A 23,189-nucleotide genomic window follows, 5' to 3' on the forward strand; every position below is an offset into this window, starting at 1 on the left:
GAAACCCCAACCTTTGGACAAGTCGACACCCCCCCTCCCTTCTTTGTTATTGTTTTAGCAAGAGAATACGCGATACGTACTCGCCAAGGCAGATAAAAACACCGCGTATTCCCTTGCGGCTCCAGGTACCGTCGGTTCAGCAACGGGGCCATCATGGTGCCGTCGCCAACATGCACCAAAGGCCGCATAGGGCAGATCTCCCCGGCCTTCACACCTTGATATCCAGCCCAGGCCGGAAGCTTGACCGAAATTGCACGCAGAAAACGCTTATTAGATGCTATCCACATCGATTCGTGAAAGCTCTCTGACGATCAACGTGCTTAATCGCGCTTGCAATTTACACTAAACACACATCACTCATGAGTACCGGTTGTGATATCACACATACCAGGTCCAGCAGTTTTGGCCCCAGCTCATCACACCAGGAATATCCAGGAGAAAAAGACCATACGCCACCCTTGGGATCGACCAGGGATGGCTGAATCGATCACCAGCGGTGCGGGTAGGCCCGTCACACACGCGCCAAACCGCGGTCATTGCTCCAGTGCAAAGTAGTACAAGACGATTATAATATGACATTTATAAGGACCCCAATCTGGCGCCATTGTCTAACATACTCCAGAGAAAGAAAAGAAAAAAGAAAAAAAAAAGATCCGGAAAGGGGTCGAGTGAAGCCACCGAACCCAAGTCCCCCTTTACCCTCACAAGTATGAAATGAAATTCCATTACTCCTCAGCGCCAAAAAGCGCTGGCTTGAGAATTTGTTTAGCACAAAAAAAAAAAAACCGTTGGAAACACATCACGCAAGGACCAGACCATATGCCCACTCAGGCGGGGACCTATATGACAGCCTCTTAATATATTGGGCACAAACTACAAAAGCTCGTCCCGACAAAAGGCCCGATCACCCGGCATCCTGTTGGTCTGCTCTGCACTGGCCAACCGAAGCCTTGTTACCTGTGTCGTTCTTTTTTTTTTTTTTTTTTTTTTTTTTTCTCGCGAACGTGGCGCGCCGGCATGCAGAGAAGGCTACCAGCAAGTTGGCTGAGGACAACCCAAAAAAAAAAAAACAAAAAAAAAAAAAACATATACAAAAGCACAGCAGTTTTGCAAAGATGATACGCCCGCGTTCAGTCCCCCCCAAATTTCTAGTCGGAGCGGCCCAGGTCAGGTCAGTGCTGTGTTGTGATACGAAATGCCGCCCGATCCCCGACTTGACAGGTCCCTGGTCTGAGCATCGCCGGAGGGACACGGGTACAGAGTCCGAAATCCATCACGGTGATTGATGACGTACTCACAAGAACAAGACGCGCCAGTCATCTTTTTTTTTGCGAGATTACATTGTGCTGCGCTTTGTACAAAGGGCCGAGAATATGGCATGATATTTTTTTTTCTCTTAAAAAAAAAAGAGGCAGGTTTCCAAGACACATTAAGAGGTCGCAAGCTTGCAAGTTTTATATGAGCAAGAGTTATCACAAAAAAGTCAAATCACTTTAAGCGCCGAGTCTCTAGGTAGCGAACTAGAAAAACAATCTTATCAAACAAGTTACAGAGGCAAAAATATGAGGTACGATTAAACACGATACACTAAAGAAAAGCCCGCCACACGGACCGGTTCCCGGTGCCACAATGCTTGGCCGAGCCACTCTAGTCTGCATGATAGCTTCTGGTCCAAGCTTGCCAATGGCAATCCAACACAAAAAATTCCAAACAATCTAAAGCTGACCTGAGAATGGCGGGGAGAGTCAGTAGGTATGGATCACGGCCGAGAGTCTTGCCGCAATCAAACACCGAGGCACATTAACATTAGTAGCCAGAAACATCGAAAAAATTCACCATGATAAAGGACAAGGGTTTGGGTAGAAGATCAACCTCCATTAAAGCTATGGCACTCAGTGCTAACTGTATATCCAAGAATAATAAAAGTACATATGGAACAAAGGAAAAGAAGAACGAGAGAGAAAACCCAAAAAAAAGGAATCTATCTCAAGATGAGATAGTATAGAGTTACATGATTAGAGAGAAAATCCCCCTTGAACTCCGCAATGAGCCTGGCAACCCCCAATCCTCCAAGACATCTATCGTCTAAATCTATAAGTGGAAAGGAGTGAGAGGAGGTTGGGACCTGGACTGATCGGGCACGACCAGGTTCTGTCGGTAGGTTTGCGCTTTCGTGCGTCAAGGTGGGTGGTATATGGGCGGGGGCATGATGAGGCGTAGAGATCTAGATGACTGCGTGAAAAGGACGAGGCAAGCCAAGATGGCTTGACTCTATTAGACTGTGACAGATTGATCGACAGTAGCGAATCTGGGAAGAAAAGGAAAATTTAGAGGCGAGCAGGCCTGGACTGCCTTATGCTGCGGCGCACAGGCAGGGGGTCGTCAAGAGCAAGGGACTCGACAAGGTCGTCGACATTGATGCTCGAGGTAGCGCTGGCGGCAGCTGTGGTGGTGGACTGAACAGTAGCGCCGGTGGTGCTGGTCGGGGCAGCGTTGGTGGGAGGGACAGGAGAGTCCGGAGGGGTAGGGCCTGGGATACCGAGCGGGTAGTACATGGCACTATTGGCGGCATCTGTTAGTCTATGTTCTAATGGATCCAGGGGAGAAAGGCAAAAAAAAAAGAGTGGAGAGGACTCACCCATGGTAGACAGTGTCAGGGACCTCCTTGTAGCCGCTGGTGTCGTAGACATTGACAGTGTTTCCGGCAGCGTTGCCGGCAGTGGGCATACCCATGACCTTGCAGGCAGCCATGTGGTCCGGAGGGAAGGTCTTGCCGCGGATCCTCTCGGGAGCCTCGATGATGGTGGCAGTCAAGCCCATCTCGACGTGCCACTCGATGTGGCAGTGGAACAAGAACACACCGGGGTTGGTAGCCTTGAAGCGGAGAACAGCATACGAGTGGGCGTTGACGTGCACAACATCGCGGAGAGCGGGGAGGGTGTTGTAGCCTCCGCTGCGGCCAGGCCAGACACCCGTGTTGGACTTGGGGCGCTCGAGCAGCTGGAAGTGGTGACCGTGCAGGTGGAAGGGGTGAATAGCAGCATCGATGTTGTTGATGACAATGTCGACAACCTGGCCGTACGAGACAATCTCAGGGAGAACGTTGCCGTAGACAATCGCATCAGTGTTGGCCTCGCCGACAGTAGCAGCAGTGTACAGAGTAGGAGTGTGCGGCATGATGAAGGTCTGGTTGTTGAAGCAGGCGCGGGGGTAGTTGTTCTCGTCCTTGCAGAAGGTGAAGTCAAGAGTGATGACCTTGTCGGCAGGGGGGAGGATGGCGTCGCCAACAACATCGTAAGGCTTGATGGTCGAGTCGTCCTGCGGGCGCCACTGGTTGACGGTGTAGGTGGTGAAGGGCTTGGCGGGGTCCATGACAAGCTGAGCCGTGTAGTTCTTGGTCCAGACCGGGGCGACCTCGTAGTCACGGTTGATGTCGAGGTTGACCAGGATCGGGTAGTTGCGGTTGTCACGGTCAATGGCCGAGATGAGCACGTCGTAGCGCTGAGCGGGCGAAAGACGGATCTGGTAGGCCTGGGTCTGGGTGGTGTAGGCACCATCCGCTGCGATGATTTGCATGGTGTGCGAGTCGAACTGAATCATGGCCGAGGCAAAGGCGGCATAGCTGATCATGCGGAAGCGGTAGGTCTTGCCCTTGACAAAGGAAAAGTTTGTGTTTTGCCCGTCGTTGACAATGATGCTGTCCGGGAAGGGAGGCAAGAATCGGTCATTGGCAGGCGTGAGCATGGCGCGAACCAATGGGAGAGTCTCCGAGTGATACCTAGGATCAATCGTCAGTTGGCTGCATATCTCATGATTGGTGAGAAGGTGAAGGGTAAGCTTACCAGTCCGACACCGAGAAGATAACCTCCTCATCGTACTTGCCCTTGTATGGGTCGTTGGGGTCATCGATGATAAGAGGACCACGCAGACCATCAGGGTACTGACCGGGGCTGTGGGAGTGGTCTAGAGGAGCAGTCAAGTCAGCATTTCTTCGACACTACTATCACCAGAAGGTGGAAAAAAAGTCCATCTGGTTGCAGGAAAGGATTCATCCCATACACCAATATGTGCCTGGCGCATCAGCCTGTCAAATTCATCAGTGTTAGCCATCGGATCATAAGATTTGCGATATATTTAGCCAGGCAATTGCGAGTTCGGATGAGGTTCACTTACGTAGAAGGAGTATGTCAAGGTGTTTCCAGGTGGCACAGGGCATTGGGTCACGCCTGTGGGTCCATCCATCTCGTTGGAGCCGATCTGATGGATACCATGGAAATGGATACCGGTGGTCTGGTTGCCCAGGTTGTTCTTGATGTTGACAACAACGGTGTCGCCAACATTGGCCCGGATCGCGGGGCAGGGCCACTGGTTGTTCACACCAATGACGGGGCGAGAGAAGCCATCAGGAGCTGCCCGAACCCAGTCGATCGTCCAGTCGTAGGTCACGATGGCGGCGTTGGTGACGACCGCCAGGCTGCTGAGGCCCACCGAGGCGAAGGCGGACAAACGCATTGTGACTGAGTGTCTCTGGTTGGTTTGCTGTGAATCGAATCGAGAAACCAGTTGAGTAGACTACTCGACAATGATGAGCGAGTGTGGACGTGGCGCCTGTGTGTGAGCGAGTGTACACAAAGGAAGCCCGTTTGACCAGAGGCAGTGTGAGTATGAGAATGCTCTTGAACTGCTGGCTGCTGCTGAATGAATGTAGATCTGGACTAGAGAAAGCGAGGGAGTAGGGAAGTTTATATCGTCTCTCCACGTCTCAGGGTGATGGGGCGGAAAGGCATGTGGGATAGCCCATGGCACCGCCGATCCAGCCCCAGCTAGGGACATGCAGAAGAAGCACTCGGGCTGCCGAGCTCCTCCCGCTTCGATGTCTCGCTTACCAGGGAATCTCACGAGGCCCCGGCCCCCTTGTCGCTAACATTGGGTTGCATACATGCTGCAGGGCTGGAGGCTGAGGATTCTGTCGTCTTTGCAGTGCTGTGTAAGCCTGGGCGGGGTGAAGAGTGGTCTATTGAGTGGCTGTCGGGACGGAAGTCCGATATAGCTTGAGGTTGATTCACTCGGCTCGAGCCCTCGTATTGGTGGCCCAGCCACTAACTTCACGCCCCAAGATTGCTAGTCTAGTTTTGATAGCCCTAAACTGTCAGTTCAACCTCTGGTTAATTTTCCCCGATGATCCACGATTTTGAAAGGTCCCGTCATCGTCAAGGTGGGCTGTCCTGTCCAGTGGTGGAAACAGCTACGGGCAATATTGCCCTCCAGTATTGAAGTCCCCGATATTACCAGGCAAGCCCATTGCCACCACATAATGGAGGTGGCAATGGCTAGGATCCTTGCGGGTGTGCCTGGCTGAGTTGCTTTGCTGCTTCCTCTCATCAGCCTCAGCTGCGTGCGTCCTTGTTTTTCCCACAGATATTCCCCGTAAAGAATCCCCAATCCTTCGCCGACCGCAAAGGGGTATGTGAGGCCTGCTGACCGCATCTACTCATCCTTCCTTTGACCTAGGTCGCTGCATTCAGCCGGGCAAAGCTGGATATGGGACCATCTAGGTAGACGCAGCAACCTGCAGTGCATTGATACACGAAAGGCTGGATGTCAGTAACGGCGCCCCGAAGGACCTTGTCCTTGACCGTTTGGGCTCGCACAGCAGCATAGCAACCCATAGTAAGGTAGGAAGGGGAAAAATGAGCTAGGCGTCAAAGTGGGGCCTTGAGAAGCAAAGACTTGGCCTGTGTGCGTGAAGGCAGAGCCGGGACAACGGCCAGTGCGCAAGGTTGCTCCAAGTCAAAAATCCCCTTCAAGGGAGCCGTGGCTGCACTAGCCAAGCCATAGCTCGGATATTGTTTCTGCTGCCTCGAATCCAGAAATATCCAGGCTGTGTTTTATTCCCTGGGGACCTGGTCCGATCGCGCGGGGGGATTCTTCTATGCTCAAAGAATAGATTCCAAATGAAGGGACGAAGCGTGCAGGAAGCAAGCAAAATCACCTGCCAATGGTATTTGGTTATTGGCAATTCATAGATTGCTCTGATATTCTGCGCGACTCTCAGCTCACAGTGGCTTATGCTTTTGGCTTGTTCTCTTGGCCAGTCAGCAATTACAGCGTGTGAATCGGGCAGTTTTAGAAGCATATCAAGATTAGCGAGCCAAGACAGCCCTGAAAAAAAGAATAGCGGTTTGTTGCGCCCGGGTTCCCGAATGCTAGCGAGATCCACAGCTTGCTACGTGCCTTGCCTTCCAACCATACCTACAGCAGGTAGCTTTGAGGTTAGATTGTGCCCTGTGCTATATTCCTAAGGAGCATCAATGACGTCTCGCCGTGTATTACAACAGGAGGGAAGGTTCCCCCAAAGCTCACGTGATGCACTACAGGCTGACAACTGCCCGAAATAGATAGGTAGGTACCAGATAGGCAGGTACCTCACCTAGGTACCTAACTAGGTACCTACCTAATTGTCAGGCTGGTCCATAATTTGTAGACTGCACTACAACTTTGGGTTGACTTGCCAAGAAGGAGCCAAAGTTTATCTGACGTTCCACGCTTTCGGAATTTCTTGGTACGGACGAACAGATCACAGAGAGATCGGATAAGATGATAACCCACCGCGACAAAGGGAATCTAAGACAAGAGACTCAATTGATGGGCCTTGATCCATGTGCTAATCAGCATCGACAGGGCTAACAAGCAATGGTCTCGTCGCTCCTGTGGGAATCTGCAAAAACAACCTTTCGCAATCTTGGCAAATCTACGAGACTGCCCTGCCGGCAGATGAGCCAATCAATTGAATAATTAGATATTGGGCCGTCTTAATCTATTGCGGTAAAAGATCGACCAATCGCCCAGTATGGGAGAAAAATAAATCGTGGGCTGAAAGATAGTCTCCCCGGATTTTTCGACATGTATACTAGGAAAGTTGGCTTCGCCTATTATAGTTTTTACCGATATATTCGCCGCTGGAAAGTAGCCACAAAGGTACAGAATATCTGCCACACGCGACGCCAAAGATCGATCTTACTCAGAGGGGTTGGGGTACTCACCTTGGGACGCCGTTTGAGGTCTAAGATAAGTTTTCGACATTTCGGATTTTTTTCACCCTTCTCTTTGCTTGGTGTCACACTGTCACCACCCATTGTGTCGCATTTTCTTTGCTTCTTGTATCTTTTTTTAAACCCCTATTTATTGTTGACCTTCCCTCATCCGTCGGCAAAGCCTCTGCTGCAGCTTTTTGCGCCCAGCTCAGCTTTACGCTCAGCTCAGCACTGAGCGGTGTTTCACTGGGCCACCATGTTCCCTCCATGCACATCTTCATCTACTGTAAGTAGGTAGGTAGGTTTCCCGCTCCTCTCCCTTGACAAGATCGCCATTTCCTCGCTCAGATGTCTGTGCAACGATTATCATCACATAAAGCTTGCATGTTTCCAAGTTCTTGGGTCTCACTGCATTTTCCATGGCAAGTATCAGTCCGAACACAGAGATGAGAGAACCACAAAAAATAGGCATGCATAACAGCAAAACGAATATGATTGTGCTGATCGCCAAGGGCGGTCCTCGCGCTGCCTTTTCCCGGGGTCATCCGCCACGAACAAACCCTTGAGCGTTTCTGAATTATTGCCCTGCAGTGGTGTCCTGCACCCAAGAAAACGGCCGTCCCTGGCCAAGAAACAACCTTCAGCAGAAAGCAATATTTAGTCTCCCTTAATCACTGGTGAGTCACAATTCGACTTACGAATCTCAAGCCACAATATAAGATATTTGTCAATACTTTGCGCTGCGATGCAACAACAAACAAAAGTTTTGGTCGCATTTTGCCACATGGGTAACACAAATATCCCTCAATGTTGTGTTCGGCTTTTGGGTATAAGAATTTTCTGCCATAATCATTCTTCCAACTATGCAAGGGTAGGTTTGTGCAGTATGCAAGGCGGCGCGCCACCTGACACCCATAACCGCAGTCGGCTGAGCTCCAATGCACTGAGCCATAGCCTACAGGTCACATAAAATTTGCATTAGGGTGAAGCAGCCAAAAGCAGTAAAAAAAAAGAAGGAAAAAATCTCTCGTCAGCGTCTGTCCTCATGCATTCAATAAGATGCCATCGTAGTGACTCCTGCAATAAAGACCACTGACAATCCATTTGGGAAAACGATAATCATCAATTACGTTCGACCAGAATGCGGACCATCGCGTGGTCGAGTGGTAGGACCCGACTTTCTGCAGTGAGATGCCGAGAGCCAACTAGTCCGTCCTCCACAATGTCTACGGTCCCCAGCCCGTGCCAAGCATTATCCGCCCGTGAAATCCGGTGCTGGTCTACACATCTCACCTTCCGGAATCGGGTACGTAAGCTAGAAGGTAGCTATCGTGGCTCGTGTCATGCTCTTAACATCCTCCAATGTGCTAGAGATGCATAAATATCCTACATTGTTGTACATACCCAGTCATCGTCACTGGCTTGACCAGACACGACAAAAGCCGTTATTTAACCCACGCAGTTTTGCATAGCTCTTGTCAGACATTGATGACTTCTCGCCGTGCATACTGCAGAGACTTGTGCCCCTATTAAGCCAATCGTTCTTTTTGCTCTTCCTCTCTGAGCTTCTCAATCACCTTTTGACGAAGGAATGGGCTCAGTCCCAGGCTAAATGGAATCCTTCGTGTTAGGTACGCCTTCAAAAGTGAGATATCAAGGGGTCATTGGTGTCACTTACATTCCCTCATTTGTCAACTTTTTCAATAGTTATCGTGTCAGTACTCTTTCCTCCGGCCACAAAAGGGCTTGTTCTGCATTGATGACTCACTATACGGTATGTCCCACTTGGTTGGAAGTTGTTCATGGGGTTACCCTCGGCGTCGACCTCGACACTCCCGAGGATATCCTCAGGCCTGAATACCCGGGCAAGCATGTGATTAGAGTCAAGTCACCAGGCATCGATGATGCAGACATACGAGATGAGAAAGGGAGTACAGACCATGCTATGCGTCCATAATCAGGCGGGTTTCTCGCCTGAAAGAACAAAGATCGCCGAACATCAGTCGCTACTCATGTCACCCGGCATAAACGGCTAGCTGCACCTACATCGCTCAAGTGCACCCACCCACCGACTCCCCCGCCCCCAGCACCACCCTGAGCGCTCGCGCCACCCGCAGACGAACCCCCTGCGCCGCCGCCGCCACCCAGGCCGGCCGCGCTCGCGTTATCGCCTCTCCTCTTTTGTCGCTGCTGCGGGAAGAAGACGCCGCCCGAGCCGAGGGTCGCGCCGCCGGGCGAGGCAAAGGCTTTGGCTTGCGCCTGGAGACCCTCGTCACGGTGGGCGTGCTGCTTCAGGACCTCATTGAGAATGGACAGGAATCGAGGGTTCTCGGAGAAGGACCGCGGAGTGGGAGGGACCTCGGTTGTGGTGCCGATGGCTAGGCCGGGGCTCGGGGGGTTCGTTTCAAGGTAGGTCAGGATGTGCGTGTTTGGCCTCGATGCGTCGGCAAAGACTTTCTGGCACGAGGGGTGGACGGCCCAGTTAGCATTTAGGGGAATTGAAGCTTCCCGCGTACTGGTGTCGATTCAATGCCTGGTGATGGCATCGGCCGTAGGGTAACTTACTATGTGCGAATTGTTGGGTAGCGTGCTCATTGCCCGGCGCACGAGAGTGTGCCCTGCAAGCCGCGTCGGCATTGATATTCTCGTGGCAAGGAGCATCGTGGCAATTTGATAGATCATCAACGTTGAAGCACGTTCTCCTGATCGTTGTAGTTGATGCCGTCATCTCGAAGTATTTTCCATTGTTATCCCTGTCGGCACTTAGCAGCTAGATCCCTGTCAAAGTGATCGAGGTGGGGCATGCTCCACTAAGATCTCAATTAACGCGACTTAGATTCACAGTCGCGTCTCATACCGCGTCCCACTCTAAACTCTTCCTGTATTGGCAGCATTTTCCTCCAGACGGCTCTGATCAACCTCGGTTTCAAAGTCAAATTGTCGCAGGAAGCTAGGGTACTTGCGGCTGCGAAAATTTACGGAATTGAAAGACAGTAACGTAGTATCCGCGATAATTTTACGTCATGGGTGAAGCACAGAGTCCTCCCCGGCTCAGCCCAAGAAAGAAGCGGGCGCAGAAGCCCCTCGGCAATGGCTTCTTCGGCGGTATCAAAGAAACACCAGGCAGGGCAGCACCCCCCCTCTCTAGTGCAGCACCATCCTCGTCGCCGGCCTTTGCGACGCCCGCTCACACACTGCGGCCCTTCAACCCGCAAAAGCCCGCCGGAGCAGCCATCCTCCCGATCCTCTTACCGCCAGCAACACTCCGCCCATTGGCCTTCCGGACCTTTACCAAAAAACACAGCCTGACCCTCACATCGTCTGCTCTACAAGAGCTGGCGTCCTTTGTCGGCCGACACTGCGGCTCAGGATGGCGTGAGGAAGGGCTCGCCGAGCGTGTGCTAGAGGAGGTGGCAAAATCGTGGAAGGCTGGCAATGGCGGGGTGATAGTCGATGGGGCCAGCCCCATCCTGAAGGACATCCTCAAGACGCTGGAAGGCAACATGGTTGGGGGCAAGATTGTTACTGGTGCAGGAAAGGGCTTGGTTCGGCAGAATAGTCTTCTGTTGGATCCCTCGAGGGAACCGGACTATTCTTCTACCACCCGCCTGGGCCTGAGACCATCTATTGCACTTCAACGTGATGACAGCCAGTCTAGTATGGGCATGTCTGGGCTCAACTTCGAGGAAGAGCCCGAAGAAGACACGCTCAGTGATCCAAGAAAGTGGTTGAAAGTAGTTGGGGCATATGAACAGCCACGGATGGTTTATAACGTGGCCAAAAAGCACTTCGAGAGGTAAGCAGCTATCAACTTGTCAGGGCAACCAGAGAAGTGCTAACGAGCCAACAACATAATAGAGATGCTTCTAAACCTTCGATATTACCAACAGCTTCTCATAAGACCCTTTTGTTTCGCAATCGATTCAACGTCATCCACCAGCGTCTCCTTCGTAATGAAGCCTTTCAGACATCCGCCGTCGCCGACACCAAACGCGGCTCACTTGCCCGTTCAACGTCATCCCTCTCATCACAACAGTCATATAAAATCACACCCATTGCCAACTTACTTGGACGCCACGGCAGCCACCACATGCTTTTAGGAATGCTGGTAATAATGCCGGCAGGTAACCTTGCTGTCAGTGACCTTACCGGAACTATTGCGCTAGACGTCACCCAAGCAGCCACCATTCCCGACGATTCTTCATGGTTTACCCCGGGGATGGTTGTGCTCATCGATGGTGTTTATGAGGAGGAGGATGACCACACCGCCAAGGGCCTCAGTGGCAGCAGCGGAATTGGTGGCACCATTGGCGGTCGATTTCAGGGCTTCTTCATCGGCCAGCCGCCATGTGAGAAGAGGCGAGCGACACTGGGTGTCAGCGGACCAGAAGGCGATGGTTTGGAGCACACCATAGGGGGTGGCTTTGGATGGATTGACTTTCTAGGAGTTGGGAGCGAGCGCGCGATGGGCCCGAGGATGCGAAAGCTGGAAAGACGTTTACTGCGCCAACCACAGCTTTCTCGACAAGACATGGCCGCGTCGGTACTGGAGTCCACTCTTTCATCAACGCTCCCCAGACGTGGCCGAATTATCATCTTGGGCGAGCTGAATCTGGACCAGCCTCGTGCTCTGCAGGCATTGCGCAAGATTCTGGCCACATATGCCAACGAAACAGACAATGATGGCAGCGAAAACGACGCCGCTGACGAGACTGTTGCAAGCACGAAACCCAACAAGACCACGACACCTTTGGCCTTTGTTCTTGCGGGAAGCTTTTCATCACAGGCCGTAATGGCTCGGAACGGAGCTGGTGGAGGTGGAGGAGGCGGATCCGCTGGATTAACCGGTAGCGGCGGAGGGGGCAGCATCGAGTACAAAGAATACTTTGATTCACTCGCGGGGACTCTAGCCGAATTCCCATCGCTCCTACGAGAATCTACTTTCGTCTTTGTTCCGGGCGATAACGATGGCTGGGCTTCGTCATTTGGCGCAGGTGCCGCGGTGCCTCTACCGCGCAAGGCCGTTCCAGACCTTTTCACGTCGCGCGTCCGTCGCGCCTTCGCCACCGCTAACGCCGAAGGGACCTCGCCACGAGCGAACGCGCCTGGGGGCGAGGCCGTCTTCACCACCAACCCGAGTCGCATGACGCTTTTTGGTCCAAATCACGAGATAGTCCTGTTCCGCGATGATATATCAGCGCGCCTAAGGCGGGCTGCTGTGCGGCTCAAAGGCTCGTCCTCTACCTCCACCGGCCCAGAGCACGACAACAACGAAGTGCGCATGTCGGACGACGCCCCGACAGCAGGGGACATGGAAATTGACGAACTGCCTGATCCGGCTGTAGAGAGCGCAGCTTCAAAAGAGCCAAGACCAGACATGGTGCCGCATGATGTGCGCGCAGCTCAAAAGCTCGTCAAGACGATCCTTGACCAAGGATATCTGGCTCCATTTCGCACAGCTGTCCGCCCTGTACACTGGGATCACGCCTCGGCGCTACACCTATATCCCCTACCAACTGCACTAGTGCTGGCCGACGCTACGGCGCCGCCCTTTTGTGTGACGTACGAGGGGTGCCATGTCATGAATCCTGGGCCGCTACTCGTACCAGGGAGGAGGGGAGTTGCAAGATGGGTTGAGTATAACGTTGGGCATAGAGGAAGCGTGAAAGAGTGTTTGTTTTGATTTACTTGCGTGACGGTCGTTTTACGTCGTACTTGACAAGCGTTTCATGAGTAGGAGGGAAGTAGATCGACTTTGTGGTTTGGGCAAGGCGATTTTTCTGTTTTTCTTTCGGCGGGGATATACCAGATTTATATTTATATATGTATGAGATATGTCGGCATATCAGAGCTTGTATAGATGGCGAAGCTGCCATGAAAAAGGGGCAGGATCCGTTGACTAATGACACGAACGTGAGACACTACTGAATATGCAATGCTTACTGAAACCCTTAGTATGGATCCAATCTCAAATCATGGTGAAAATAAGGCAATGGGAAAATGTTCGGATGTATATTTGCAATCTAAAGATCGATTTGATAGATTATTGAGGCGCCTGTCATCTGTCAAATTAGCCACCTCGGTCCAGGTCAGTCCATGGATCTTCCGTTTGTTTGGGATCACCATTTTATCCCAACTTATCACCAACTGCAGAGTAGGGATCTGGTTCTACCATTCGAGCTCGGGTAAATCTCTCGAGTTTCAAACAGTAAAAAAAAAGCAACGTAAAGATATTGATACATCTAGATAGCGTCATATTACACTGGTATCAGCCCATCGTTCATCGGCAACTGATCAATCCACCGTGGGGGTCTGAGATGTCCCCAATTTTTGCTAGCCCAAAAAAAGAAAAAAAAAACGCCTTAACAATCTGTAGTATACATAAGAAACGGAGAGAGGGTCAACTCCTTCATTTCTCCGACGGCTTTTCAGCATCTCCTGTATTCGTCTGCGCGTTTGCGTCGGGCTCGTTCTTGTTCCCGCCAAACCACCCAGGCGCTGAGGCCCAGCTCAGACCAGAAGACGACTTGGCATCCTGTGCAGCAGCCGCACCACCCTCTGCGGCCTTGTCCTCGACGGCCCTGCCCTCGCGCTTGGCGGCGGCGGCGGCGGCGCGCTGCCTCCTCTTGTCCATGATCTCCTTTGCGAGTTTGTCCTCCTCGTCCCTGGCCTCGAGCTCCTTGATCCACTTGAGGCGCTTCTCCTCCTCGTCGGCATCGCGCTTGGCCTTCCACATCTCGCGCTCCTTGTGGCGGTCGTCGCTGTAGTAGATGCCGCCGGCCACCATGGCGAGGATGGTGAAGCCCTGCGCGGCGATTCTGTAGCGGAACATGCGATTGACTCGCCCGTGGTCGCCCGCCCTCATGGCCCGGTACGCGCCGGTGAAGGCCGCCACCGTCAGCACGCAGCCCAGCGGCACCAGCGGCTCCTGCTTGAGCTTTCGGGCGATCTTTTGGAAGCCGTTTTCATTGTAGAAGTCTCTATTTTCGGGGGGTTTTGGTGTTTGTTTTAGTTATCTATATCTACAGCCGCCGCTTTCTTGCGTTTTCCTCCTCCGCGGAACGTTACAATGAGGGGGTTCGGATGAAAGCAGTGACATACTCGTCATTGTCAAAGGAAGATGGCAGGGGCCGATCTCCCGGCAGGGGTGGCGGAGGACCAGTTGTCGGCATCGCGTAAGGTAGTGCGAGGGCGTGGTATTCGATTAGAATGCTTAATTGGCTCGGATTGTCACAAGAGACGTTTTGCTCAGAAGTGGTACGGAGTATGTCCGTCTGGCAATGTCATGGATGTCGCAGCTCTGAAAGTTCGATGACGATCTGGAATGGCGTTAGGGTGGTCCTAGCTCAAGCTTTCACTTCCTCCAAAAATCGCCCCAAAAATTCCAGCCACTCAGAGCCTTGATAGACGCGGCCCCCCTGCGCGGCGGGTAGGATCGGCCATCGAAAACAAATACAAACGTAAAACAAATGCCATTTGATGCAGGTGACAAGTTGATACACAGCTGATGCCTCGAACAATAGATCGTATAGGAAGGTGCACGAGGCCAAGAAGAGGGGATCAGATTAGATACCTTCTCTTTTCTCTAGCCCAAGTCGGTAAGCGTGTTCGTTGTACATGTTTACGGTATACGTGAATCAGTTATTGAGATGCATTGAAGCCTCAGATGGTCATGGCGAAACAATAAGCGCTTCTGATCTTGTGCCGTCGGGTACCAATCAATGAATGATTTGAGAGCCCATTCGTTTACTCAGGAGGTGAGATAGGTATATAAGACCTGCGGCGTCTCGAATGCAGGGTGTTACTGCAAGTGGTATAGGCTATTATGCAGGTTTACTATGTAACAGTCTTTTGTTCCCCGCTATCGGCCTTATTAGTGTGCCAAGATTACACCACTGGTCCCTGCAACCCCACCAAAAAACTTAGTATCAGCGCCGGTCTCGCTGAAGACTTACAAAGGCCGCGCCCATGATTGCCCTGCTCCGTCTTTATGACGGCCATTTACCATCCACAAAAATGGCGGCGCCCTCAGATCTAGAGGTCACGGCGACAAAAATCAACGGTTCTTCCTGCCAGGAGACCGTCACCAATGGTGACGGTATCAACGGCCCCAATGGCTGCAGCGTGGCGCCCGCAACGCCTGCGACGCCCACCACTCCAGTTATGACTGTAACGCGCCCCTCGCGGACGCCCAGCTTGACCGGTCTTTCACTCACAGAGTACAGCGCCAACCCATCACCACCGGCGGAGAGCAAACGTCGAAAGGCAAAGAAGGTGATACCTGACGACTACATACTGCCAAGTGGACACCCTGACTATCTCCGCCTGATCTTGACTTCCAAGGTCTACGAGGTATGCAAGGAGACGTCACTCACCCATGCCGTCAACCTCAGCAACAGGCTCGAGTGCAAAGTCCTTCTGAAGAGGGAGGATGAGCAGCCCGTCTTCAGCTTCAAGCTGCGCGGTGCATACAACAAGATGGCTCACCTCGACCGCGCTCAATCATGGCGGGGTGTCGTCTGCTGCTCAGCTGGCAACCACGCTCAGGGGGTAGCCTTTTCTGCCCGCAAGCTCAAGATCCCCGCCACCATCGTCATGCCCGAGGGCACGCCAAGCATCAAGCACCTTGCCGTGGCTCGTATGGGTGGCCATGTCGTGCTGCACGGGCCCGATTTCGACGCGGCCAAGGAGGAGTGCGCCCGGCGCGAGAAGCACGACGGGCTTATCAACATCCCGCCCTTTGACGATCCCTATGTCATCGCCGGCCAGGGCACCATTGGCATGGAGCTGCTCCGCCAGACCAACCTGCAGAAGCTAGAGGCCATCTTCTGCTGTGTGGGCGGAGGCGGTCTCATCGCCGGCATAGGTGTCTACGTAAAACGGATTGCACCGCACATCAAGATCATCGGCGTCGAGACCCATGACGCCAACGCTATGACTCAGTCGTTGGCCAAGGGTGAGCGTGTACTCCTCAAGGACGTCGGCCTCTTTGCAGATGGTGCCGCCGTCAGGACAGTAGGCGAAGAGAATTTCCGCATCTGCCAGGAGGTCATCGATGAGATGGTCCAGGTGACTACGGACGAGGCGTGCGCTGCCATCAAGGACATATTCGAGGATACCAGGTCCGTCGTCGAACCCGCCGGGGCTCTGGCTCTGGCCGGACTCAAGAAGTGGGTCGCGGCCAACCCGTCCACCGACTCGAGCCGTTCCCTTGTCGCCATAACTAGCGGTGCAAACATGAACTTTGACCGGCTGCGCTTCGTAGCAGAGCGTGCCAACGTTGGTGAGGGCCGCGAGGCGCTACTGGCGGCCCGCATTCCCGAGAAGCCGGGTTCTTTCGCCAAGCTCATCGAAGCCATCATGCCCAACAACGTCACCGAGTTCACTTACCGGTACACTGATGGCGAGGTGGCCAACATAATGCTGGGACTCTCGCTGACAGCGCCAGTAGCGCAGCGTGCCCACCAGCTGCAGCTACTCATGGGCCGCATCGCAGAGGCCGGTATGGAGGTGACGGACCTGTCGGGTGACGAACTGGCCAAAAGCCACGTGCGGTATCTTGTTGGAGGACGGGCCAAAGTGCCCAACGAAAGGCTGTACATGTTTGAGTTCCCGGAGCGGCCCGGCGCGCTGGAGAAGTTCCTGGCAACGCTGCGGCCGCGTTACAACATCAGCCTGTTCCAGTACCGTAACTACGGCAGCGACGTCGGCAAGATCTTGGCGGGCATCCAGTGCCCAGACGGAGAAATGCCGGAGCTGGTCAAATTCCTCAAGGAGATTGGATACCCGTGGTTTGACTGCACGCAATCGGAGGTGGCCAAGACCTTTTTGGGTGGTCCAGGGGTCAACGAAGAGGGGGCAGTCCCTCTTTAGAGTCATGAATAGATTTCACGTGATTTCTTTTGGTTTGTTTTTTAGCAGGCGTGAATCTCACCTAGCATTTAATTGGATAGAACATTCCCGGGCGTCTTGTGCAAGTGGGTAGACTTTGTTGAGACCGGTGGCTAGTTGCTTCTTTGTTATGAAGGCTTGTGATTTGTGCTGCGCTTTCTTTTGAAGTTCGGTAGGTAGTATTCTGGCAAGATGGATATAGATAAGGCGCCTTAGACTAGCTAGCACCCGATTAAATAGCAAGCATGTAAAATGAGAAACCGGCATCTACAATAAGCCATTCAGACCATATGCAGGCACAGGAAAAAAAAAATTAATTCAAGTCTAGATGAAATTCTCAGGAACTTCAAGTCATTTTATCTTCATTTAGATTCCTTAGAAGAATGTGTCGCATTGCAACTGTGCTCCCAGTGCTCTCTCTCTCTCTGATACCCATGCCAGGGATTGAAATCGCGGGACCAGACACGTGACCACATGACAAAATCGAATCCCAAATCTCCAATCGCGTCAAGCTCACTTTGCCGGCGTCCGACGACCGCAGCCTCAAACGCTCGTCCGAAAAACCAACAACCACCCACAAAACACAAACCACTCCCAATTCCGAATCGCCCAACCGGCAATTGAACACCACCATGTCCGGGATGGCGATCCTCGGCAAAGCCCCGAGGGTGGGCACATCCCTGCTGCTTTCGAGGTGCGCGCGCGCAACTCCCGCTGTTGGCCACAAGGCCTGCCTGGTGCAGCCGCAGCAAACCCGATCGCTGTGGCACAGGACACCGACGACGACGACTGCATGCAACGGCAGCAGCAGGATCAACAGCTTGCTGAGCGCCAGGCCCAGGGTCGGGGCGGTGCAGACCGCCCTGCGTCAGCTGCAGCAGGCGAGGGGGATGAAGCTGCGTAGTGCTATTACGAAGCGTTGCGAGCATTGCAAGGTATGGGCTCTTTGGATGCTATGATGCGGCGTCGTTGTGGGGCTTTGTTAGAGGGGACATATGACTACTGGACTTGTGCTGACGGCATGGAATCTCAACAGGTCGTTCGGAGGAAGCGTGGAAAGAGGCATCGGGGTTACCTCTACATCATCTGCAGCGCCAACCCGAGGCACAAGCAGCGCCAGAGCTGAGACGACACGTCGAATATATATCGAAATGTTTCCTTTTATAGCGAGATTTCTCTTGAAACCAACGAGAAGGCTGTGGCGGTTCGCGACTGGGCAATTGCAGCATACCCCATGATTCCAAACAGACCAGCCAGCGATGTTGGGTGGTTGAACGGGCCCGGGGCAGGAATGGGCGAAATGTACGATACGGACGGTCTGGAGCCTACCCTCGACTCGGGGCGCCTAGGCTCGGATGATAAAATCTCACACGCAAGTGAGCTGTATATATACAAATATATGATCAACGTCTGGAGTCGAGCTCATAACATAGGTGGCAATACCGGACAGATGGCCATGTCTAGACTCTGGAGGAAAAAAACAAACATAGACGAATGATCACCCTGGACACGGATATAGTTGCTTAAGGGGGGACATGCTATTGTGTATTATATGTGTTTGACTAAGTGCTATGATGATTTTTGGTTGACTGAACGCTCTATGCTGCCCAACATGGTCCTGCCCATGGACAGTAGATGCGATACGTGACTCTTTTGTTGTGGTAGAGGTCAGGTTGGGGAAATCGTCAGCAGGCCGCACAAGCTCAATCATGAATGAAGGACTATGCAAGAGTTTGGAGGTGGTGACGTACCGAATCTGTGACGCCCCTGTTGCTCTCAAACTCTGAGCGAAAGTACTGCAGCGTCTCCTTGCGAGTCTGGGGGTCTTCGATCTTGTAGGTGGCCCTGACGAAGCTGCGGTACAGGGACATGACTTTTGATCTCCGGATAAACTGGATCCCGAAAGAGGTGTCAGTCGACTTGAAGTCGTTGCATTTTGGTTCTTTCATAGGCCTGATCGGTCTCTCTATGGGTTTTGCGTTTGAGTATCATGTACGACTTACAGACTCTAAATCCAGGGTTGGGCCGAGGCGAGACGCTGGCCTCGAGGATGGAGTGGCATAATTTCTGCAGCCGGTTCTGACGCTCTGTGCGATGGCATTTGACAGATGTCTTCTTAATACAGTTGTTCCTGCCATTGTGCTCTCTGCCACGAAGTTTGATATGATAAAGGTTGGGTGAAGATGAGAGCGAATACAAGCTCAAGTTTGCAGGCGACAAGGGACAAGTGCACACGTGACTTGCGACCATTTCAAGGAAATTAAATCTGGCGACTCATAGTTGAGGCTTCATTTAATCCAGCAGACAAAAAGGTTTTTTCAGTCTGGCTGATATTCTAATAATCTCTAAAATCACGTCGGGTCTTTTAAGTTTTGATGTTTGCTAAGGAAAGATGCGCAATCCGTCAGAAATGCGGCAGCAGTGAGGAAGCTGCTGGAAACTTGGGCGGGACCAACTGGAGTGAATTTCAGCGCATGCTGGCAAGCATCCACTCACTACAATAAATTGTCCCTGGCGCAGCCATCACCACAAATCATTGCCTAAAAGTTACTTGACATCTCGGTCGCTCGTGCACATTCAAAGGAAAATGTCTTCTAGAAGAAGCCGCGCACAAACAGATCCAATTGAGAAGGCCAACCAAAAAAGCGACCAAGAATTCCTCAGTACATATATTCAATTGACGTGAGTGGGATTGTTTTGAGCGTGAAACCCGTCATGCAGTTATCGACAATTCGTGGCCGACTTTCATCACTAAAACAAACAAAAAATCGACTATCGACTTCCCTAGCAGCGTAGTGGAGGACACGTGCAATGGACCACCAAATGGCAACACCCAAAAACGGGTTATGAGTACGGCCTGGTCCTCGTGCGGGCCGAGGCCATGACGGACCCGGACCTGACCTCGTGCCTCGACATGATCGACCTCACCAGCGGGCAGGACTACCGCAATTCCAGCATGGGCTGGAACCGCGATGCCAAGCTCGCCGAGATGAAGTCGCCGGGCCTGCGGTACATCTTGGTCAGGGACGGCGTGGGTGCCATGGCGGCGTTTACGTCGTTCATGCCGACGTACGAGGAGGGCCAGCCGGTCTTGTACTGCTACGAGATTCACCTGCTCGACAGGGTCCGCAAGTATGACTATGACTTGAAGTCCCCAAAATGACTGGGCAGTTTCCCCGTTGTCTCGCGTCTCTTGCTGATCAATGCGGGCACACGCTTCTCAGGAGCGGTCTCGGAAGGTTGCTGATGGGCTACCTGTGCAACATCGCAGCGACGCTCCCGCCGATCACCAAGGTGATGCTTACCTGCTTCACCTCGAACGAGGGCGCGAGGGCCTTTTACGAGCAAATGGGCTTTGTCACCGACGACATATCCCCGCGTCCGAGGGTGCTCCGGGGCGGAAGAGAGACGAGGGCCCCCGACTATGTGATACTCAGCAAGGTCGTGGATCGATTGACGAGTGGCTGAGCTGAGGGGTGGTAGTGGCGCTGATGTAATCGCGCTTCGTCGGGATGGGGGGGGGGGGGGGGGGGTTCGCAAAAAACACACGAAGGATGATGGATCGTATAGGTCCAAAATGTTCTATCTGCAGCCTGATGTGAGATGGCTTGAGGAAGCCAGACAGGGTTCTGCCGCGGTCTATTCTGTGGATCACTGCTCGCTCATACACACGCAAGTGCAATGAGGATCAAATTAGAAAAGGTAAATGTGAAATGCGGGTTTTCCTGTGCATTCATCGTCAATGATCAACGACTAAAAATTAGATTTGGCAACGAGTGTCCATTTCCATCATGCTCGGGTCGGCATGATCATTTGCCAAGACCAGGGAGCTGTCTCAGCCCTAGGTATTTTGGTACAATTAGCAACAAGAGGGCAGGCCAACTTATTCAGGGTCCCACCAGCAGGAATACCTACCACGCAAATACGACCTCATGTTTAAGCTCACCCTTGCACCAATCAATCCAATTTAGAATCCGCAGCTGATGAGTGAGACGATGATCTTTTTTGAAGATATTGATGGCGCACTTGGTTCAGCCGGCCTGCCGCCTGCCTGCCCGCCTGCCTGCCTGCCCGCCCGACTTGCCTTGCCTTGCCTTGCCTTGCAAATTACATTTGCAACAACACAATCACCCTTACCCCCATACCTGTCCCTTGGGTTCGCTAATCATGGAACCATCACATTTAGCCCCCCTTCATCGTGCACTCTTGTGTTGTCTGTTTCAATACCTTGGCCAACGGTTAAGCCCCCCGAATCTCCCGGCATGTGCAAGCCGAGCCTGGACCCTTGATCCACCGCAACCCACAGGGAAAAGACGACGGGGTTTTTGTCAAAGAGTACGGACCCAAAAACCGGCCAAGAATTATCCACCCAGAGGTAACACCAGCATCAATGCGGTAGCTTTTTTTGTGATGCGAACGACAAGGGTGGTTACATTGATAGCAACAACGTTTAGACGATCAAGCAACCAGGGCAGGGGACGAGAGAGAAAAAAAAAGAGCATCTGCCGTGAGAGCTGACATGAGAAAAAAAAAAAAAAAAAAAAAAGAGTACATAAATCAAGAACAAGGACTGCGCCGCGCAGGCTAGAAATGCCCGCATCTGTTTGCTCACCATCATCTCACATTCACTTGTTGGTGGTGATGAAACTAGACTAGGCCCTTGTTTACTTTTGTTGGTTAGGCTGACTTGTTTTGGACACTGCAGTTACTTGACTGTACATCTTGCCTTGTCTATATCAGATGTGGCTTTCCTCGACTCTTTGTCCTTGAATAAGTTTCTTTGTCTCTTTTTTTTTTTTCTTCGTTTCTTTACCACCGCTTGACTTGATCTCCTGGTGTCACAAGAGTCATTCTTTTTAAATTTTTAAACATACCCATCTCATACCATTGTTCGACAGTTCTACGCAACTCGTCAACTTTTCTTCACCTACAGCCACTTTTTTTCTGCAGCATTCCTTCCATCACACAAACAATTCCATCATCATGAGCCAACAGCACGGCTACCTGCCCCAGCCGGTCATGCACATGCACCAAGCCCCTCCGCCACAAGAAGGCGAATGGGAGAGCAGGTGAGTTCTTCTTTTCCGCCCCCCATTTGAGCAATAACACTTTTTTCCACCTCTTGGCCCAACTCGACTCAAACTTCTCCCAACTAACACAAACTCCCAACCCACCCCTCCAGCCTCATGAACTGCAGCCCCTGCGACTCGTGCTGCCTGAGCTTGTGCTGCCCCTGCATCCTGATGGGCAAGACGACGGCGCGACTCGAGGACCCGTCCCTGCGCGACTACGGCTGCGTCAACCCCGACTGCCTCATCATGACCGGCATCACCTTCCTGGGCTTTGGCTTCATCTACATCACCATCAAGCGCATGGAGCTGCGCAAGAGGTTCGGCATCGCCGGCTCCGGGCTGGGAGACTGCTGCGTGTCGTGCTGGTGCAGCTGCTGCGCCGTCATCCAGCACGACAACGAGGCCCGCAAGCGCCTAGGAGAGCCGGGCAAGGATGGCCATCTCGTGCAGCAGGGCTACCAGCAGAACCCGGGTATGGTTATGCCCAAATAGATCAAAATTTGGGAGGGCTTTCTTTGAACATCCTCATTCTGTTTTGACGGGATTCTTGGGGATTTTTTTTTGTTTCTTTTTTTTTATTTTACTGGATATGGAGTTGAACCCGGATTTTGCGCTTTTGTTTTAGCGCTATTGTTGTTAATTATACCTTGGCTGATGTTGGCCTTTTTTGCTTCACGACTTTTATATAATCCTTCTGTTTCTGCTGTTTCTAGCTTTCTCGGTTCATCTGTTGCGTGTCTCGGGAGGACTCACAAATCTTATCGTATTGCTACCTTTGGCAGCCACGACCCTGTTCTCCAACCCTAGAGGCGCACAGTATTCACGCCGATGCTATCGAATCGCTCTTAAACGGAGTATCGCATTTATTTTGGAGTAGGACACACCCCCTAATGGTCTGCATGCTGACGACCCATCAGCGCCAGGATCCAACATGCTTACAGGGGAATTGATCTGCGCAATAAGCCCGTAAATGCGGCCATGTCACCCGTCACCCGGGGGGGGGGGGGGGGTTTACGTATAAGTAAACCCCTGGCACAGCAATAATTCCCATATTGACAGGATTGCGGAAGAGTTTCCGTAACATACGGAACCAGGCTTAAATGGGCAAGAATCCCTTGACAGGCGACAGGCATCCAAGCACAGAGCACCTTGTTCTACAAAACTAAAAAGGCGTGCAAACTTGAGGTAAACT

At 52.3% G+C, this 23,189-nt stretch overlaps 11 protein-coding genes across 11 annotated transcripts; 6 read left to right on the forward strand and 5 right to left on the reverse strand.

The window, feature by feature from the left end:
* Window positions 1-208: 208 nt before the first annotated feature.
* Window positions 209-537, reverse strand: MGG_15882 (uncharacterized protein; the record flags this gene model as incomplete). Its single annotated transcript, XM_003715387.1, has 2 exons — window positions 209-239; window positions 389-537. The coding sequence occupies 2 exons, from the start codon at window positions 535-537 to the stop codon at window positions 209-211; spliced, it is 180 nt and encodes a 59-aa protein (XP_003715435.1).
* A 2,097-nt stretch (window positions 538-2,634) lies between these two features.
* MGG_07220 (iron transport multicopper oxidase FET3) lies at window positions 2,635-4,512 on the reverse strand (the record flags this gene model as incomplete). Its single annotated transcript, XM_003715388.1, has 4 exons — window positions 2,635-3,778; window positions 3,843-3,963; window positions 4,060-4,084; window positions 4,174-4,512. 4 exons carry the CDS (start codon window positions 4,510-4,512, stop codon window positions 2,635-2,637), a joined length of 1,629 nt encoding a protein of 542 aa, XP_003715436.1.
* A 2,778-nt stretch (window positions 4,513-7,290) lies between these two features.
* MGG_15883 (uncharacterized protein) lies at window positions 7,291-7,600 on the forward strand (the record flags this gene model as incomplete). The annotated part of the gene is made up of 2 exons (XM_003715389.1): window positions 7,291-7,320; window positions 7,430-7,600. 2 exons carry the CDS (start codon window positions 7,291-7,293, stop codon window positions 7,598-7,600), a joined length of 201 nt encoding a protein of 66 aa, XP_003715437.1.
* A 534-nt stretch (window positions 7,601-8,134) lies between these two features.
* On the reverse strand, window positions 8,135-9,756 carry MGG_07221 (uncharacterized protein). Its single transcript, XM_003715390.1, has 6 exons — window positions 9,600-9,756; window positions 9,081-9,491; window positions 8,974-9,008; window positions 8,803-8,887; window positions 8,713-8,729; window positions 8,135-8,642 (listed from the first exon to the last, which is right to left on the reverse strand). The coding sequence occupies exons 1-6, from the start codon at window positions 9,714-9,716 to the stop codon at window positions 8,564-8,566; spliced, it is 744 nt and encodes a 247-aa protein (XP_003715438.1). The 5' UTR covers window positions 9,717-9,756; the 3' UTR covers window positions 8,135-8,563.
* Window positions 9,757-9,920: 164 nt separating this feature from the next.
* Window positions 9,921-13,012, forward strand: MGG_07222 (DNA polymerase epsilon subunit B). The gene is made up of 2 exons (XM_003715391.1): window positions 9,921-10,830; window positions 10,893-13,012. Exons 1-2 carry the CDS (start codon window positions 10,058-10,060, stop codon window positions 12,715-12,717), a joined length of 2,598 nt encoding a protein of 865 aa, XP_003715439.1. The 5' UTR covers window positions 9,921-10,057; the 3' UTR covers window positions 12,718-13,012.
* Window positions 13,013-13,254: 242 nt separating this feature from the next.
* Window positions 13,255-14,392, reverse strand: MGG_07223 (altered inheritance-mitochondria protein 31). The gene is made up of 2 exons (XM_003715392.1): window positions 14,136-14,392; window positions 13,255-14,014 (listed from the first exon to the last, which is right to left on the reverse strand). The coding sequence occupies exons 1-2, from the start codon at window positions 14,204-14,206 to the stop codon at window positions 13,444-13,446; spliced, it is 642 nt and encodes a 213-aa protein (XP_003715440.1). The 5' UTR covers window positions 14,207-14,392; the 3' UTR covers window positions 13,255-13,443.
* A 467-nt stretch (window positions 14,393-14,859) lies between these two features.
* On the forward strand, window positions 14,860-17,265 carry MGG_07224 (threonine dehydratase). The gene has a single exon (XM_003715393.1). It carries the CDS (start codon window positions 15,003-15,005, stop codon window positions 16,905-16,907), a length of 1,905 nt encoding a protein of 634 aa, XP_003715441.1. The 5' UTR covers window positions 14,860-15,002; the 3' UTR covers window positions 16,908-17,265.
* A 188-nt stretch (window positions 17,266-17,453) lies between these two features.
* MGG_07225 (uncharacterized protein) lies at window positions 17,454-18,544 on the forward strand. The gene is made up of 2 exons (XM_003715394.1): window positions 17,454-17,860; window positions 17,962-18,544. Exons 1-2 carry the CDS (start codon window positions 17,558-17,560, stop codon window positions 18,049-18,051), a joined length of 393 nt encoding a protein of 130 aa, XP_003715442.1. The 5' UTR covers window positions 17,454-17,557; the 3' UTR covers window positions 18,052-18,544.
* On the reverse strand, window positions 18,292-19,063 carry MGG_12381 (uncharacterized protein; the record flags this gene model as incomplete). The annotated part of the gene is made up of 3 exons (XM_003715395.1): window positions 18,292-18,306; window positions 18,677-18,817; window positions 18,929-19,063. The coding sequence occupies 3 exons, from the start codon at window positions 19,061-19,063 to the stop codon at window positions 18,292-18,294; spliced, it is 291 nt and encodes a 96-aa protein (XP_003715443.1).
* Window positions 19,064-19,451: 388 nt separating this feature from the next.
* On the forward strand, window positions 19,452-20,458 carry MGG_07226 (uncharacterized protein). The gene is made up of 3 exons (XM_003715396.1): window positions 19,452-19,607; window positions 19,722-20,057; window positions 20,150-20,458. The coding sequence occupies exons 1-3, from the start codon at window positions 19,513-19,515 to the stop codon at window positions 20,391-20,393; spliced, it is 675 nt and encodes a 224-aa protein (XP_003715444.1). The 5' UTR covers window positions 19,452-19,512; the 3' UTR covers window positions 20,394-20,458.
* Window positions 20,459-21,101: 643 nt separating this feature from the next.
* MGG_07227 (uncharacterized protein) lies at window positions 21,102-22,796 on the forward strand. Its single transcript, XM_003715397.1, has 2 exons — window positions 21,102-21,994; window positions 22,108-22,796. The coding sequence occupies exons 1-2, from the start codon at window positions 21,909-21,911 to the stop codon at window positions 22,487-22,489; spliced, it is 468 nt and encodes a 155-aa protein (XP_003715445.1). The 5' UTR covers window positions 21,102-21,908; the 3' UTR covers window positions 22,490-22,796.
* The last annotated feature ends 393 nt before the right edge of the window (window positions 22,797-23,189 follow it).

The sequence above is a fragment of the Pyricularia oryzae genome, chromosome 2 (assembly GCF_000002495.2).
Source record: "Pyricularia oryzae 70-15 chromosome 2, whole genome shotgun sequence".
Lineage (NCBI taxonomy): Eukaryota > Fungi > Ascomycota > Sordariomycetes > Magnaporthales > Pyriculariaceae > Pyricularia > Pyricularia oryzae.

Excerpts from the sequence above, each read along its gene's own strand:
- MGG_07221 (XM_003715390.1), bottom strand. The coding sequence starts at position 9,716 with ATGATCTATCAAATTGCCACGATGCTCCTTGCCACGAGAATATCAATG. Across the intron at positions 9,009-9,080 it reads GGTGGGTGCACTTGAGCGAT|GCGAGAAACCCGCCTGATTA; the intron begins GTAGGTGCAGCT and ends TTGTTCTTTCAG. Across the intron at positions 8,888-8,973 it reads GATTATGGACGCATAGCATG|GCCTGAGGATATCCTCGGGA; the intron begins GTCTGTACTCCC and ends CCGGGTATTCAG.
- MGG_07222 (XM_003715391.1), top strand. The coding sequence starts at position 10,058 with ATGGGTGAAGCACAGAGTCCTCCCCGGCTCAGCCCAAGAAAGAAGCGG. Across the intron at positions 10,831-10,892 it reads GCCAAAAAGCACTTCGAGAG|AGATGCTTCTAAACCTTCGA; the intron begins GTAAGCAGCTAT and ends ACAACATAATAG.
- MGG_07223 (XM_003715392.1), bottom strand. The coding sequence starts at position 14,206 with ATGCCGACAACTGGTCCTCCGCCACCCCTGCCGGGAGATCGGCCCCTG. Across the intron at positions 14,015-14,135 it reads TCTTCCTTTGACAATGACGA|AGACTTCTACAATGAAAACG; the intron begins GTATGTCACTGC and ends CCCCGAAAATAG.
- MGG_07224 (XM_003715393.1), top strand. The coding sequence starts at position 15,003 with ATGATTGCCCTGCTCCGTCTTTATGACGGCCATTTACCATCCACAAAA.
- MGG_07225 (XM_003715394.1), top strand. The coding sequence starts at position 17,558 with ATGTCCGGGATGGCGATCCTCGGCAAAGCCCCGAGGGTGGGCACATCC. Across the intron at positions 17,861-17,961 it reads AGCGTTGCGAGCATTGCAAG|GTCGTTCGGAGGAAGCGTGG; the intron begins GTATGGGCTCTT and ends GAATCTCAACAG.
- MGG_07226 (XM_003715396.1), top strand. The coding sequence starts at position 19,513 with ATGTCTTCTAGAAGAAGCCGCGCACAAACAGATCCAATTGAGAAGGCC. Across the intron at positions 19,608-19,721 it reads AGTACATATATTCAATTGAC|TGGAGGACACGTGCAATGGA; the intron begins GTGAGTGGGATT and ends CTAGCAGCGTAG. Across the intron at positions 20,058-20,149 it reads CTGCTCGACAGGGTCCGCAA|GAGCGGTCTCGGAAGGTTGC; the intron begins GTATGACTATGA and ends CACGCTTCTCAG.
- MGG_07227 (XM_003715397.1), top strand. The coding sequence starts at position 21,909 with ATGAGCCAACAGCACGGCTACCTGCCCCAGCCGGTCATGCACATGCAC. Across the intron at positions 21,995-22,107 it reads GAAGGCGAATGGGAGAGCAG|CCTCATGAACTGCAGCCCCT; the intron begins GTGAGTTCTTCT and ends CCACCCCTCCAG.